This window comes from Neoarius graeffei, chromosome 28, assembly GCF_027579695.1.
Source record: "Neoarius graeffei isolate fNeoGra1 chromosome 28, fNeoGra1.pri, whole genome shotgun sequence".
Taxonomy (NCBI): domain Eukaryota; kingdom Metazoa; phylum Chordata; class Actinopteri; order Siluriformes; family Ariidae; genus Neoarius; species Neoarius graeffei.
In genome coordinates, this window is record NC_083596.1 from 10,966,635 (window position 1) to 10,983,797 (window position 17,163).

Sequence of the window (17,163 nt, forward strand, 5' to 3'; positions counted from 1 at the left end):
TCTTTCATTCTTTAATTGCTTTCATTCTTTCATAATATCATTATCATTATTCTGTTCTAATTCTAATTTGGCCTTGATTTCTATCAAATTTGCTTCAGAAATGAAAGGGTTACTGTCCTGAAAACATTCAAATCGAGTTATCCAGTGAGATATTTTTGTTTGTTGTCTCTAGGCTGAGAAGAGTTTAGAGCTGCTCACTCAGTGGTTAGGACTTCATTGCTGGGACAGAAGGCCTTGGCAGTGTATGTTTATGTAGGAAGTGACAGATGAATTAACCAATCAGATCTTGAGTTATAGTGGGAAGGACCAAAAATGTATCGCCTTCATCCTCTCAAAGGCCAACACGAGCTTAACCGCAAGTCAGTGCCGCCAGCACAACAGTGAAGTCAGCTTCCAGCCGGTGTAGCATTCATCAGTAGTGTCAGCGAATGCTAATAAAGTGGTCAAGCCAGTGTTATCGAGAGCAAGTAGCACAGGCTAACGACCAAGAAACTAAGCTTTCTGTCTCCAGACTCTTCTTCCACGCTGCACGCTCGCTACAGGATTTTTCACTCAGACTTAAGTATTCATTGTCCGATGTAATTTATTGAGTTACTTTTAAAATCAAGGTCAACAACTACAGACTACGGAGCAACTTAACACCCTGCCGCTAATCTCTTGCAAAATCCTTTGACCTGTTGCTTTATTGGTGTCTGGCTAAGTTTTGGTGTCTGGCTAAGTCAACGATTTTGTGTGAAATGCACAAAATTTGTCAGATGATGGAACTGGTATGGTATATCTGGTGCCAAGTTAACTTATGCTACAAACTCTCCATTCCATCCATTACCTGTAACCACTTATCCTGTGCAGGGTTGCAGGCAAGCTGGAGCCTATCCCAGCTGAGTGAGAGGTGGGGTACACCCTGGACAAGTCACCACAGGGCTGACACATAGAGACAAACAACCATTCACACTCACACCTACGGTCAATTTAGAGCCACCAATTATCCTCACCTGCATGTCTTTGGACTGTGGGGGAAACCAGAGCACCCGGAGGAAACCCACACAGACATGGGGAAAACATGCAACCTCCACACAGAAAGGCCCCTGTCGGTCACTGGGCTCGAACCCAGAACCTTCTTGCTGTGAGGCGACAGCGCTAACCACTACACCACCTGGTAAAAAGCTCTATATATCACATATTGGAATGTATAGTTTGTATGAAAGTTGAGGGTGTAGCTAATAAACTGGCATAAACCTTACCTACAGATTCTGCAGGTAAATCATGGAGAACTAATACACTGAACTTAAAACATTAAGATTACAATACATACAACTTGGATAAAAATTGTAAATGGACAAAGAAAACTAATGCCGGAATCCCATCTCTATACCTTCACGTTAAATCTTTCTTCTTCTCATGGGAACACCCGCTTTCTTGCACTACCTATGAGCTTCAGTGCTTGCAAACGACTTCCTCCTCATCACTCTCATGTTGGTTTCCCCAAGTAACATGACTTCTGGCTTCTCAAAAGTGCTTTGGGAGATCACCTTCACAATTTATCAAGAAGGAACTGATAGGAAGCAAAGGTTCTACTTTTGTCCAACTCCCCTGACAGCTTGTGGGGAAAGTTAGTTCTGCGCTCCGTGCCCATTCCCAATCATCTTGGAATTCCCCAAGGAGAAACTTACATATTGGTTTCTTTGTATCCTCTCATTGGCTAGACTGGGAAATGATCCATCAAGTCCTTTTAGCAAATGGTTAGTTAAGGCACACAAAATTGTTGACATGGATTAAGGAAAACGAGTGCGGACAGGCAGACATGACTAAAATGTTGCAGAAAGAAATGTTACATTACAACCAAGTATTACAACCGAGACGATCCAAATGCTGCTTATAGAAAAAGCAAGCAGCTATGCAAGCAAAGGTTAGGCATGAAAGTAATTTATACTGTGGTACTATTGAATTCTCAATTCTGACTGGTTAGAAAGTTTTTCTAGAACAGCAGCTCCGGTTGTAATTCAAATTACATTACAAGCATTCAGCAGGCGCTCTTATCCAACATACCCAGAGTAGCCTGGGGAGCAGTTGGGGGTTTGGTGCCTTGCTCAAGGGCATTTTAGCCAGTTCTGCTGGTCCAGGGAATTGAACCAGCAACCTTTTGGTCCCAAAGCTGCTTCGCTAACCTTTAGACCATGGCTTCCCCCAAATCAACATGTTCATTGTTTCTATTAGTGTTGTAGTCAAGACCACCTAAATCGAGAACAAGTCATGACCGAGACCAAAGTGTATCGAGACCAAGACAAGACCAAGACTTTGAGGGGTTGAGATCAAGTCAAGACCAAAAACAAGGCAGGGCAAGACCAAGTTAAGACCAGGACCAGACCAGTGTGTGTGAACAGGAGTGGGAGAGGGGTGACAGCCGTTAACAGTAACGAAATTTTCAAATTAGCAATGAGTCACATTATTGGTTATATTTGAAGCAGGAAATTTTACATCCAGTCACAGTAACGATGTTCACAAATAAATCAGACAATGCATAGGCAATTTTGTGAAATCCCCACAGTTGTGGTCTTGACCGATCTTGAAATAAAATCCAGAGTCTTCTATTGCCCCTTTTCCACCAAAGCAGTTCCAGGGCTGGTTCGGGGCCAGTGCTTAGTTTGGAACCGGGTTTTCTGTTTCCACTGACAAAGAACTGGCTCTGGGGCCAGAAAAAATGGTTCCAGGCTAGCACCAACTCTCTGCTGGGCCAGAGGAAAGAACCGCTTACGTCAGCGGGGGGGCGGAGTTGTTAAGACCAACAACAATAACAAGACCGCGAAAGAGCGCCATTTTTAAGCGACGAGAAGCAGCAGCTGTACAAACGCGAAGTCAGCCATTATTGTTATTGTTGTTGTTGCTGCTGCTGCTGCTTCTTCTGTGTTGTTTTTGCTTCGATATTCGCGCCAAGGTTTATGCAAACGTAGCGACATAACTGACGTATACAGCGACGTAATGACGTATACAACGACGTAACTGACGTATACAGCGACGTAATGACGTGGCTTCCCTTAGCTATGGAAAAGCAAACTGGTTCTCAGCTGGCTCGCAAGTTGAACGAGTTGTGAACCAGAACCAGCCCTGGAACTGATTTGGTGGAAAAGGGGTATGTGTCTGAGACCGAGACAAGACCGAGTAAAAATGTGGTCGATTCCGGGACAAGACCAAGACCTTCAAAAAGTGGTCTTGAGACCGGTCTCGAGTACTACAACACTAGTTTCTCAAGGTGACTCAAGGTGGATGGTCCACATACAGTAATTGCATAATACTAAATGGATTTTAAGGTATTTAGTAAAGAAAAATATAGAATCAATGTATATTTAAGATTTATGGAAGAAGTCTCCCGTGTGTTTTGTAATGGTCAGAGGTAAAGCTGTTCCTTTATGTTTTCCACGATGGGAAAATCCAAGTACAGAGGAGATGTGTTTGCAGTGTCTCAAGTGTCTCAGTAGCAAGCTGTATATTTTTTGTCGTACAAACTTCTCTTTATAGCTGCAATAATGAAACATAACTATTTTTCTAACTGTTCTTTAATTAATAAAAAATCATTCTTGGCAATACTGTATCTTGCTGTAATATAATGACTTACAGCACATTCAGAAAGACATTTTGTTTCCCCCAGAATTTATATCCTAATGTAGATTATTTGACCATTTTTGTGACTGGAAAACACCCTGGATGTCCATCTGGATGTCCATTTTGTTTGAAGTGTTTGCAAACGTCTAAACTCGACTATCTCAACATCTCAACAGCACATAACCTTCCCATTTTGTTGCAATTTATGAAAACATTAAATCCTTCGGCCACTGATTTTGTTTTGCAGTTCACACAAACACACACACAGTTACTCAAACAGCACACACACAGCAATTAATAATACACCCTACGTCTGACGACACAAAGAATCAATTGATATGTTGGGTGGAAAGGAAGTTCTGTGCTCTGTGTCTGTTCCCAATCATCTCTCCATCCTCCAGGGAGAACCTTTCAGAGTGGTTTCTTATTTCTGCGAAGTGATCCATCAAGTCCTTTAAGCAAATGCTAATATTACGTCTGACTTGTTTAGTAATATTAATTAGTCTCTTATATAACCTAGATCTGCTGTTAAGCCAGACGGAAAACAACTAAACACTGTATGCTAGTGATTCCAGATTACTGATTATACAAAGGCTTGTTGTTTTCCTGTGAATGGTCATTACACACCTCAATCACTATTTAATAAACAGCGATGGCATGTCTGGCATTTTGTAATGCTTCATAAAGAGACACTCTAATCCAAATAAAAAATGTACCCATTGATACGTGTTGTAAAAAGTAAAAACTAGCCAACTCCTGGTCTTGCTACAGCAATGGTAGTAAGCAAACATAGTTTATAAAGCAGCTGGGACTCACAGTCGTATTTTGTCTTCCATTTTGTATTATTGTTGTTTTGTCTGAACTCCTAAAAGAATGTTCCAGCTACAAAAATGTAATTATCTCATCTCATTATCTCAAGCCGCTTTATCCTTCTACAGGGTCGCAGGCAAGCTGGAGCCTATCCCAGCTGACTACGGGCGAAAGGCGGGGTACACCCTGGACAAGTCGCCAGGTCATCACAGGGCTGACACATAGACACAGACAACCATTCACACTCACATTCACACCTACGGTCAATTTAGAGTCACCAGTTAACCTAACCTGCATGTCTTTGGACTGTGGGGGAAACCGGAGCACCCGGAGGAAACCCACGCGGACACGGGGAGAACATGCAAACTCCACACAGAAAGGCCCTCGCCGGCCCTGGGGCTCGAACCCAGGACCTTCCCGCTGTGAGGCAACAGCGCTAACCACTACACCACCGTGCCGCCCCAAATGTAATTATATATATATATATATATATATATCTGTCATGTGTACTCTGTCTGAGGCCACTGACGCATACATTAAAGACTTTTTTATTTTTTTTTATGTTTTAGTAAGTTTTAAGAGAAAGGATGTAATATTCTGGATCATATCTGGAGGTTTATTTTTATTTATTTATTTTTTTGACAATACTGTGATCAGAGAGTACCCAATATGGACTTCATCATATATGGGTCATAGATTGAAATATTAACATACCATATTAAATACCATATTAACATGCCATTGTTGTGTGTTATGCCTGATGTAAAGACTCTCGTCTCTGCGAGCCTACCACACAGATTTAATACTTGTCATTTTTAGGGCATACCTAATAATGTGTTTTCTTTCTCTCTCCCCCCCCCCAATCTGTCCCTCTGAGTTACATGTTGATCCTGGGGTTGAGGTGCTGGCCTCTTCTGCCCCTCGGACCTGCTTGATCCATCCTGGTGCCCTGTGTCTGGTCGGAGTTTTATCGCACCGCTCCTGTGAAGGACGGCCCCATGAGGACAGTTGAGGGTTATACCTGTTAAAACTGTTAATATTATAGTCAGGCTGTCTGTTGTTGCCCAAATGAGGATGGGTTCCCTTTTGAGTCTGGTTCCTCTCGAGGTTTCTTCCTCATGTCGTCTGAGTGAGTTTTTCCTTGCCGCCGTCGCCACAGGCTTGCTCATTGGGGATAGATTAGGGATAAAATTAGCTCATGTTTTAAGTCATTCAAATTCTGTAAAGCTGCTTTGCGGCAATGTTTATTGTTAAAAGCGCTATACAAATAAACTTGATTTGATTTGATTTGATTTGAAATATCCAGGCAAAACTGTCTCAGGATTCTGGGGTATTTTGTACGGTGCTAGCTGGGAACAGAATTTCTGTATTTGTACTCACATTGTCTGAACAGAACCTCTAAGGGTTCATTTACAGGGTTCATTGCTTATGTAGACCCATAATGGTATACATCATGACTAGTACAATAGTCATATATATATATATATATATATATATATATATATATATATATATATATATATATATATATATATATAAATTTATTAATTCAAAATGTGATAAAATTGTATTTACAGCACTGAATTTCATCTTAGTTCCATTGTTCAGATTAGATTAGATTAGATTAGATTAGATTAGATAAAACTTTATTGATCCCTTTGGGAGGGTTCCCTCAGGGAAATTAAGATTCCAGCAGCATAATTACAGATAAACAGAGAAAAGAAATAGAGAAAAACTTATAGATAAATTAAAATAAAGTATTTATATATACAAATATAAAATAATAAGATATGGGGAAGAGAGGGAGGGGGGAAAGGGGGGAGAGGTGGGGTTAGGGTAAGTGTGTGTGGGGGGGAAGCAGGAAAGATATTGCACTTTATATTGTACATTGTCTGGTATTGCTTATTGTTAGGCTAGGCTACTGCTCCTTCCCGTCCTCTGTCCTCCTGTTCCCCCACCCCCACCCCAGAGAGGAGTTGTACAGTCTGATGGCGTGAGGGACAAAGGAGTTTTTGAGTCTGTTAGTCCTGCACTTGGGAAGGAGCATTTGGTCACTGAACAGGCTCCTCTGGTTGCTGATGACGGTGTGCAGAGGGTGACTGGCATCGTCCATGATGTTCAGTAGTTTGTCCATAGACCTCTTCTCTGCCACCGTCACCAGAGAGTCCAGCTTCATGCCAACCACAGAGCCGGCCCGCCTGATCAGTTTGTCCAGCCTGGATGTGTCCTTCTTGGATGTACTCCCCCCCAGCACACCACGGTGTAAAACAGGACACTGGCGACCACAGACTGATAGAACATCCACAGGAGTTTCCTGCAGATGTTAAAGGACCGCATATAGCCTGCTCTGTCCCTTCCTTCCTGTATAAGTGAATGATGTTGCAAGTCCAGTCCAGCCACAGCCCGAGGTACTTGTAGGAATCCACAGCCTCCACCTCGACTCCCTCGATCAGAACTGGTCGTGACCTTTGTTCAGCGATGTTAATTTGCAATGATAGTCCCAAAGACAGTTCTTTTCCTCTAAAAAGTAAAGACGAATATTACACTTGCTGGATAGGGTGTCGATGTATCCTTTATTGCAGTGTCTGCAGCATTCTCTCTACATCTTTACTGGGAAATGTGCAATCATGTGCTTGTGTGCATCCACTGGGTTGTGTATAGATGTACAGTGTACAGATGACCTCTTGGCTGGGACCCCATTTGGTTGAGTCCTAGCAAATGAAGTGTGTGTGTGTGTGTGTGTGTGTGTGTGTGTGTGTGTGTGTGTGTGTGTGTGTGTTTGTGTGTGTGTGTGTGTGTGTGTACAGTATCCTATTTTTTTCATACAAACTTTGTTATAGATTTCTATTTTATAACTTCTACATTATCAAGTCAACAACACAAAAACATTTTAGAGTTCCAAACGTTCGTTCATTTTCCAGCACAAAATTAAATGTTACAGAAAAAAAAGTTTGTATCTGAGCAGCATATTCCAAAGTGTCCAGAAGAACTGGGGCTGGTTCTGTAAGATGCTCAGTAAAACCTACAGCTCACTTCCTTATCAAACTGCACTCACTGGACCTCAGACTACAATTTTTTTTTTAAGCAAAGGGTCGTCTTACACCAAATACTGACTTTGTTTTATTTATTATGACTTACTGCTGTTTATAGTATGCTGAAACATTTCATTTCATTATTTTTTAAAGCCATTTTTGGTCTACATATAATAAATTAATCATAACAGCCCCATAAGAGAGAGATTAGGGGGAAAAAGGAGATATATTTATTATCATAATAATAATAATAATAATAATAATAATAATAAATTGTTATTATTTTTCGAAGGAAAACATCATTTGTTGACAAAAATGTGATCTGTATTTAATGGATATGAGCTGAAACGCCAATGACGTCACGTCCGTTTTGTTTGCGATTACCATAGCAACCGTAAAGTTACTTCCGGATAATGAGACCCAAGTTTCTTCGCGTACAGTTTCGCCGCGTTTTAAATATTAATTTAAATTTAAAAAAGTCATTTCACAGCGTTATTTATAAACGGCTAAAATAAATTAATAAATAAATTAAGTAATTAATTAAAGAAATGAGCAAAAGAACAAGTGGAGGCTGTTTACTGGGGAACTGGGTGGAAGAGGTGAGTGCAGTCAGAACACAGCATTACCTCTCGCCATGTGTGTAATATTTATTTTTGTCTAATTAACAGGTCTAACGTTAAAGCAAACAAAGGCTTGATTGATTGATTGATTGATTGATTGATTTACAGTCTTAGTAATACAACAGGGAATCAATCACAAACTTTTAGAAGCAGTGACCCCTCTCTCCAGCACAGGTTTATTTATAAAATGATTTTAATCCAACTAGATAAATATTACTCACATTAGACAAATATATTCCATCATATTAAATTAATTGTTGGAGGAATTAGAGCTTTTTATTCCTGAACTTTCCACCAATTTAATCTAATCCAGATAAATTTATCTCATATTAACTGCATAGTCTTTACTACTTTTCCTAGTTTTATTACAGTTATGGTTAGATGATATAAGTTGAGATTATTTCACTTGCTTTTAACTTATTGGTTTGGAATAAACCCTTCAATTAAAAATGATTTGTCCGTTTGATAATTACTATAACAATTACACCAACTATAGCAACTTGAATCATGTTTAATCATCATCTCTGTGTAAATGTCCTTTTTACATAATAATAATAATAATAATAATAGTCACAGCTTCCATGGCGATATCTCATGGAGGTCCCCACTTTGAGAATTATGGGCCTAAGATCTTGTTATAGCTGACAAAAACATTAGTCTGAGACATGTTAGTTTAGTATAGTACAGTATAATGTAGTGTAGTATTTGTATATAAGGATATTGGGTCCAGGCATTTAATTTTTAAGACAATTACAATTTATGTCCTTCATTTATATCACTAGCACCAGCTGTAGTTGGCACAGTTAGCTGGGTTTAGATGATCTCCTGATTACACTGTACATTTTATAAAACTATAAACAACATACATGTGTGTCAGAAAGCTCATTCTAATGTAAAAAAAATAATTTGAGTGAATTATGTAGCTAAGTGAATAAACACTCAAGACATGAGTTAATTGCTTTATTTGGGCTTAATAAAGGGCATCCATCCATTCCATCTACATATCCATCCATCAATTCAACCATCCATCAATTTATTCTGTCCATCAAGCCATCCATCAATTTATTCCATCCATCAATTTATTCCATCTGTCCATCCATCCATCCAACCATCCATTCAATCAATTTACTCCATCTGTCCATCCATCCAAATAACACCCATCAGTTTATTCCATTCATCCATTACTTCCATCCACCCATCAGTCCATCCAACCAACCATCCATCAATTTATTCCATCCATCCATTTACAGAGCCTAATCTAGCGCGTAACATGCGATAATACGCGTTTTTTATCTGTCTGTCGCACATCCACTTTTTGGGCGCGAGAGTGATATTGCGTATCTATTAATTTTGTCGTGCATTTATAAGTAGAGAGCGTGTAGTCGCGTTTTACTGAATCTTGTGCGCATCAATTTGTCAGCACTCGCTAGCAAGCACTGCGGTAAATATAGCGTTGTTTACACACCAATCAGAAAATATCGGAAAGGACCGAAGTATTCAGAATGGTTTATTTAGCGGGTAAAACAGTTTTGTGAACTATTATATCATTGGTCACTGAACCGGAAGACAGTGTATCTCAACCAATCGTGTGAAGTGTTTTAAAAATACCCAAAAGCACATGACATATCGTTCTGTCTCATCCAAACATAACATTCAGAGCCTCCAGGGCCCTGGGCCCTGTACTACGAAGCGGGTTTTCTGGCTTACCAGGGTAACTTCGAGAGTAACTTGATCACGTGCAGCGTAACTTCCCGATTAACCCACACTACGAAAGTTGGCTATGTTCAAACCGAGGTATGCTGCCATGGCAATTTACGCTGCATCTCAAACCTGCTCGTCTCAGGTTATGTTCTTGGTTAACCCGAGGTTTCCGATTAACCACACCCTTTTTAAACACCACCTCTCCACCGACATTTCCTCTAGAGACAATGCCAGCGTACAGTACCTGGATGACCCGTGCGATATCGGAGCGCAGATTAGAGATGGGATTTATGGCTCTTTGATGGGATCCGCATCTTTGTGATCCGTTCTTTGAAAAGAGCCGTTCAAAAGACTGGCTCATTTGGCTCTTTTTAAATATTTATTCAGTTTTAAGAAGACAGCGTCTAAAGAAGCCAGATCCCTCTACTTAGACAGTGACATCAATATTTCTGGACATACCTTTTATATAAAGCAACCTAGACTTACATTATTGTAACCCCTAAACGCTCATAAATAACCATTAAAAAACAATGAGGGCTTCAATGAATGTCCATGCAGAACGGCTTTTCTGTAAAAAAAAAAAAGAACCCACTCAAGAACATAGTTATCAAGAACGCAAGAATATTTTATAGAAAAACACTTGTTTTACAAAAATATTTAAGTCTGAGATACAAAATAGATACAACTACAATAAATATAACACAAGAACTAGTTATCACACAAGAACATTTTAATAGGAAAAAACAAACTTTCTATATTAAAAATATTGAAATTGTAACAAAAATAGATACAACTATAAACAGTCAGATAAATAGATAAAGTTATAACAAGAACACAAGATTATTTTAATAGGAAAAAACAAACTATTAATGCAAAAAATATATTATTATTAGAAAAATAGATACAACTAGACAAACAGATAAATAAATAAAATACACAAAAATAGAACAAACAAAATGGCGATAGAATAAATTAAATGAACGTCCGTGCAAAGTAGTTTTCCCACAATATTATCATTAATATCACACAACAACATTATAAACTATATACAAAACAATTTGAACTATTAGGCAAACAGATAAAACTTGAATAAATAAAAGGCAAATGAATGCTTGCTTGCACGCGCACACACACCATTATGAATGATGTTTTTATATTTCATTTTCACCTGTTGCCAGGTGCGTTTGGCACTGCTGTTGCCTCTGAAATGTTCACAGGACATACACCAACTTAGTCAAAGGGACTGAACAGTCAGTCATCCTAATTCATGTGACTCTGTGCACATATCAGCTTAAGTAGGCTACTCCATGAATTTACCATACCACATTTTATTCAGGATTTTTCGGACATTAAACAAGCTATATATGACTGGGGCCACGTCGAAGGACCATTTTCTGTGACTTGTGATTGATCATGAAGCTTTCTCTCATCCTATACTTCTGTTCTGGAACATGTAGAAGGGAGAATGTACTTACGCATTTACCCGATCGGCAATTCGTTGCCAACATGCTTGCCGCTCCTTATTGGCAGCCGCTGTGTTAGATTTTGCTCTTAATGTTGTTTTGAACTCCTCGTAGCTTTGCATTATGACAGCGCATTCTTCCTCCGTGAAGTACGGCGACCGTGCCATTGTGAACAGTGGTGATTTGCGCTGATAACCTCCCCTTTAACGTGAACGCGCATTAACCCTGATTAGGTTAAACCAGGTTCAACAAATCAACTTCATAACTGGCGTCGTAGTACCATTTAACCCCAAACAAGATAACCAGGTTTTGTCAACCCCGGTTTAGCGGGGGAACCCTGGGTTACTTCTGGGTAGGTTGACCTCCGTTCGTAGTACAGGGCCCTGGATTTCGCGATTTGCAACATCAACGCAAATTCAACCAATCCCCGTGAATTCAGGGCGGTGTTGCAATTCTATCCAATCACTGCAACTTTCCCGCAAATTTGACCAATCGTTGGCATCGTCTTGCGGTGACGTCGACAAACTACCTTCTGCCTTACTTCCGTGTATACGTTCAAGAGAAGCAGCATGTGCGCAGTGTTGCCAGATTGGGCGGTTTTAAGTGCATTTTGGCAGGTCTCATCTCTAGCCGCTTTATCCTTCTACAGGGTCACAGGCAAGCTGGAGGCTATCCCAGCTGACTATGGGCGAAAGGCGGGGTACACCCTGGACAAGTCGCCAGGTCATCACAGGGCTGACACATAGACACAGACAACCATTCACACTCACATTCACACCTACGGTCAATTTAGAGCCACCAGTTAACCTAACCTGCATGTCTTTGGACTGTGGGGGAAACCGGAGCACCCGGAGGAAACCCACGCGGACACGGGAAGAACATGCAAACTCCACACAGAAAGGCCCTCGCCGGCCACGGGGCTCGAACCCGGACCTTCTTGCTGTGAGGCGACAGCGCTAACCACTACACCACCGTGGCATTTTGGCGGGTTTTAAACATATTTAGGCTGGAAAACGTCAGCAGTATCTGGCAACATTGCATGATATGCGAGTCAGTGTTTATATAGGCTTAAATTCTGTTACTGAAAGTGTGTTATGTTTACAGTGAAGCACTGTGTGCACTTTATTTTTTTTTTTACTTAATACAAGAAATTAATGGATGCCAACATTTTTGTCAAAATGGTATTTTATTTTCCATTGTTTAGGCAGCTTCAGCATCATACTGTGAGATTCTGTTCAAATTTTTTTTTTTCTTCTATGAAGCCTAAGCCATTTATTTTATTAGTTTATAATTATTGTTTAATTTAGTCTTCAGGAGAGACTGCCTGCACACAGTACTAGTATTAATAGTGTTTTTTCTTACATGAAAGCTGAGGCATTTATATTATATTTTAAGGTAACTTCATGTTGTGCTGTGAGGTTCTCTGCACTTTAACTTTTGAACCAACAGGTGCATTTGGATAAGTAAAGCCTATTTTTCTGCATTTTTGTAGTCCTGGTAATCTTACACATTCTACATGATTGCTAGTTTTTTTTTTTTGAGTAATTTGTTTAATTTTTCTTGTTGAAAGTTCAATTTAGTATTATGTTAATGATATTCTAAAAGTAAAGATTAATAAAACTGTTCTGTTTATAGATGTACTCTTGAAAATATCTACCAATGTATTACTTATTTTTCTGTCCCCACTAACTGGAACAAATGAGGGATATTTTTACCCATGTTAATATTTTCTGTCCCCTGTTTCTACAACTAGTGAGGGATCTGTCCCCTATTTTCAAATTCCTAGATTAGGCTCTGATTTATTCCATCTGTCTATCCATCCATCCATCCATACAACCATCCAATTAGTTTACTCCATCTGTCCATCCATCCAAACAACCATCCATTAATTTATTCCATCCATCTACCCATCCAAACAACCATCCATCAGTTTATTCCATCTGTCCAGCCATCCAAACAACCATCCATCAATTTATTCCATCCATCCATCCATCCATCCATCCATCCATCCATCCATCCAAACAACCATCCAAGTACTTCCATCCACCCATCAAGCCAACAATCCATCCAACCATCCATTTATTCCATCTGTCCATCCATCCAAACAACCATCCATTAATTTATTCTATCCATCCATCCATCCATCCATCCATCCATCCATCAATTTATTCCATCCATCCATCCATCCATCCATCCATCCATCCATCCATCCACCCTTCTATCCATTACTTTCATCCACCCATCAAGCCAACAATCCATCCAACCAACCATCCATCAATTTATTCCATCCATCTATCCATCCATTTATTCCATTATTTCATCCGTCCATCCACCCATACATTGAATGAGCCCATCCATCCATCACATCCCAAAATTGGGAAATTGTAACATCATGAAGAAATGCCCTCTTTTGTTGCAAAGAAATCCTTCACGCCAGACATTCCTGAACATTCCATGTGTGAAATATTACTAATGGTTCAATCCATGTGATCTCACCAAAGGCCTCCCAACTGACCATACCAGATTTGTTTCATACTTCTAAAGATTATTGTCATTAGACCCAATAAACAGTGTGCAAAATTTCAGCTACACCTTTGTTAGATTTCAACAGTACATAAAGCGGTAAATATGCAGTTGTGGATCTTCAGTTGCAGTATTTAAATATATCTTGTACCTAAGAACAACTCCTGAAAATTTCATGCATCAAGCTTAAGTAGTTCAAAAGTTTTGGCTCATGGACCTTCAGGATTTTTTCTATAGCACTTGTTTTTTACAGTAAAATTTGAGCCATGCCCCTATATCTCAAAAACTAACAAAGATGTAAGGCTGAAAATTTGTTCACTGTTTATTGGGACTATTGATATTAATCTTTGGAAGTGTGAAGTAAATCTGACATGGTCAGGTGGGAACATTTTCTGAAATCTGGTGATTTGAGGCAGATTTATCCTCATTCCTTTTTTTAACAATACAATAGTGTGACCTTGTTGTATGCATGATACACTCTTTGCTATATAATTTAGAGGGCAACTACATTGCTGGACAATACTGGATCAACATCTGACGTCCATAAAAATGGACACAGGGGCATCCTCACGGTGGACTTGTCCTCTAAATTTCATGGTGTTAGCACACTGAAATCTGCTTTCAGCAGCCCTAAAGGCACACAGGTACGACAGAAAGGTAAGCACAAATGCTTCTGTATCTAGAATTTGTGTAGTAGTATTTAAAAAAAAAAACTTATGCTATTTCTATTTCCTTAAACATGTTTCTGAAAGCAAACACAAATAAAATCCACACATTTCACAAGCACTGCTATTAAATTTAGAGATCACCATCTGTAACAGAACTTTTGTTTCATTCCTTTTATTACACCATGCCATTTCCTTCTAGGATTACGATCTGAGCTTCTGGAGAAGCACCTCATCAAAAGCATAAGGTAACAATCCAAGCAAGACTGTTGAACTTCACATTTTGAGATGAAACAAGACAGATGACCTCATCTCGTCTGAGGCTTCAGCGACACTTTAGCAGCCTCCCACACTTCCTGTTCCAGCCAGGAGAACGGAGGAAACAGTGGGAAGACTGTGTCGAAAGACTGTTTGTGTCTCGGTCAGCTTTCATAGTTCAGTTAAAAGCTTTCAATTAGTCTTTATCACGGCATTTGAGCTTCGTTGCTATGGGGACCACTTGACGTATCCCTGACAACTATTCCCTGCGAAAGGAGACAAAACAAATGTGAGCCTAAACCGAGACAGAATCTCATAGCCACAGACCTGGATATGAACTCTGAATCAAAGGCCAGTTTTGGACAGCGACTGACCACATTTACAGACCAACTACTGTGTGAGGACTTTATTAGGACTAGAGCAGTCACTGCTTTAAATGAGAAACAGGACGTGGACTCTAATAAAAATATTCCCAAGAAATGTAGATGCACTCATTAAAGTAAGAACAGACTCAAAGTAATAGCTGAAAAGAATATGATTCGTCAAACGGTGTTATGGTGATGATACACGGGGCAACTTTTTGGGCAATGTTGCCGAGCAATGTTGCTGGCAACGGGCAACTAGGTGAGACACAGGGCAACTTTTCAGGGCAACTAACAATGGGCAACAACAGTTAGCAACGGCAGTTTACAGTTAGCTAAAAAAAAAAATCGATGTCTTAATTTTTGCTGTGACCATTTAATCAAGCTGTCTGTTGTTTTTTAGAGCTTTGGTGAGGTAAATTCCTCCATATAGAATATTAAAATAACAACTTACCGGCGTAAAAACAGATGAGGAGTCTCTCCATCTCTTCACTCCACTGACACTGAGCGGCCGCCATATTTGTTTGAAATTTCTGATCCGAACCTCACCGGAGGTCACATGACTCGATACTCGCGTTCTGATTGGCTTATCTCAAAAAGTTGCCAGAGATTATCAAAACCATTCAGAAAGAAACAATGTTGCCCAATCTCAATAGAAAAGAGTCAAAACGCAATTGCCCAGCAACATTGCTCGGCAACATTGCCCAAAAAGTTGCCCCATGTATCATCACCATTAGGGGAGTAACCAAACACGAATATATACCATTACAGAAAATGCATTTTTTGGAAGTGTTGTTATTTAACAAAGAAGGATGCATAACTGACAATTATTCCACGAAATCGAGTTGTACATGAGCTGATAGCACCGAGTCGGATATAATCCATGTACAACGAGATTGAGTGGAATAACTGTTTGATTCTATCCACATTCACTGGATTTTGAGAAACAGAGCATTTTTATTTTTTTCCAATTCGATAAATAAAAACTTTATACAAAACGTCTGACAAAATCATTTCCGCTTAGAATGTAAACAAACCGGCGAAATGACAGGAGCAATTTGTGAAAAATGCTCCAATAATAATAATTCTTGAAAAAAATAAATATATATATGAGTGATTCCACGCTTATGGGTACTGAAATGGGGACATGAACTTATTTTTAAAAATTCACCTAAAACCATTTCTTTTTTTACCATCAGGTCACAAAACATGTAATCTTTAATGAATGATATGTTAAAAGATAACTTTAATTTTCTGAGATGTAATAAAAACATATTTATATGCCAAAGTCAAGCCTATGAGTTCCAAAATGATGTCTGTTACATTACTTCTGTTACGATTGTCCATCTCACGTCTGTTACAAATTAATTACAGTCTAGCTCTATACCATGTTAATCTTATTGAAAGAATGTGTATGTTTATTCTACTACACATGTTTATTAATTATATTTGCTAAAACATCACCTTCCTATGTTTCAAAAAGTAATTCTACATTGTTAAAATTGAGAATATATATATCCACAACACTTCTGTTACGTTCTGACTTTGGCATATAAATATGTTTTTATTACATCTCAGAAAATTAAAGTTATCTTTTAACATATCATTCATTAAAGATTACATGTTTTGTGACCTGATGGTAAAAAAAGAAATGGTTTTAGGTGAATTTTTAAAAATAAGTTCATGTCCCCATTTCAGTACCCATAAGCGTGGAATCACTCATATATACATTCTTACCATCAATTACTTTCATACCATATTTTGTTGCTTTTTTTTGTGGTTTTGTTTTCGAGTAGAGTTTTTATTTCGTCCTCGGTTGGTTCAGCAACACGCTCCGCCATTTTGTTTTTCTTTACTCACGGTATATGAGCTGATATCCTAGTGGTAGAGCAGCCAATCAGAGTGCGCAATTGCTCATATCCAGTGAATGTGGACAGAATAATTGTTGATATGGTGAAGGTTTCTATAATGAGACATTTAATTAACAGGTATGGAAGGAGTCTCCAGTGTTGACACTTTTTATAAAAACATGTTTTCCAACTTTGCTTTTCTTTTTTTTTTGTCTTTTTAACTTCACGCAAGACAAACAGAGAGGCTGCTGATGAAAGAACAAATGTTTGTAGCTGCTTTAA

At 39.0% G+C, this 17,163-nt stretch overlaps 1 protein-coding gene across 1 annotated transcript in view; it reads left to right on the plus strand.

The window, feature by feature from the left end:
* The first annotated feature begins 7,987 nt into the window (after positions 1–7,987).
* Positions 7,988–17,163, plus strand: part of spag8 (sperm associated antigen 8) — a 14,936-nt gene continuing 5,760 nt past the window's right edge. Inside the window, exons 1-3 of the mRNA XM_060912195.1 lie at positions 7,988–8,038; positions 14,244–14,403; positions 14,614–14,659. Coding sequence (XP_060768178.1) covers positions 7,988–8,038; positions 14,244–14,403; positions 14,614–14,659 — 257 coding nt within the window. The remainder of the gene's footprint in view (positions 8,039–14,243; positions 14,404–14,613; positions 14,660–17,163) is intronic.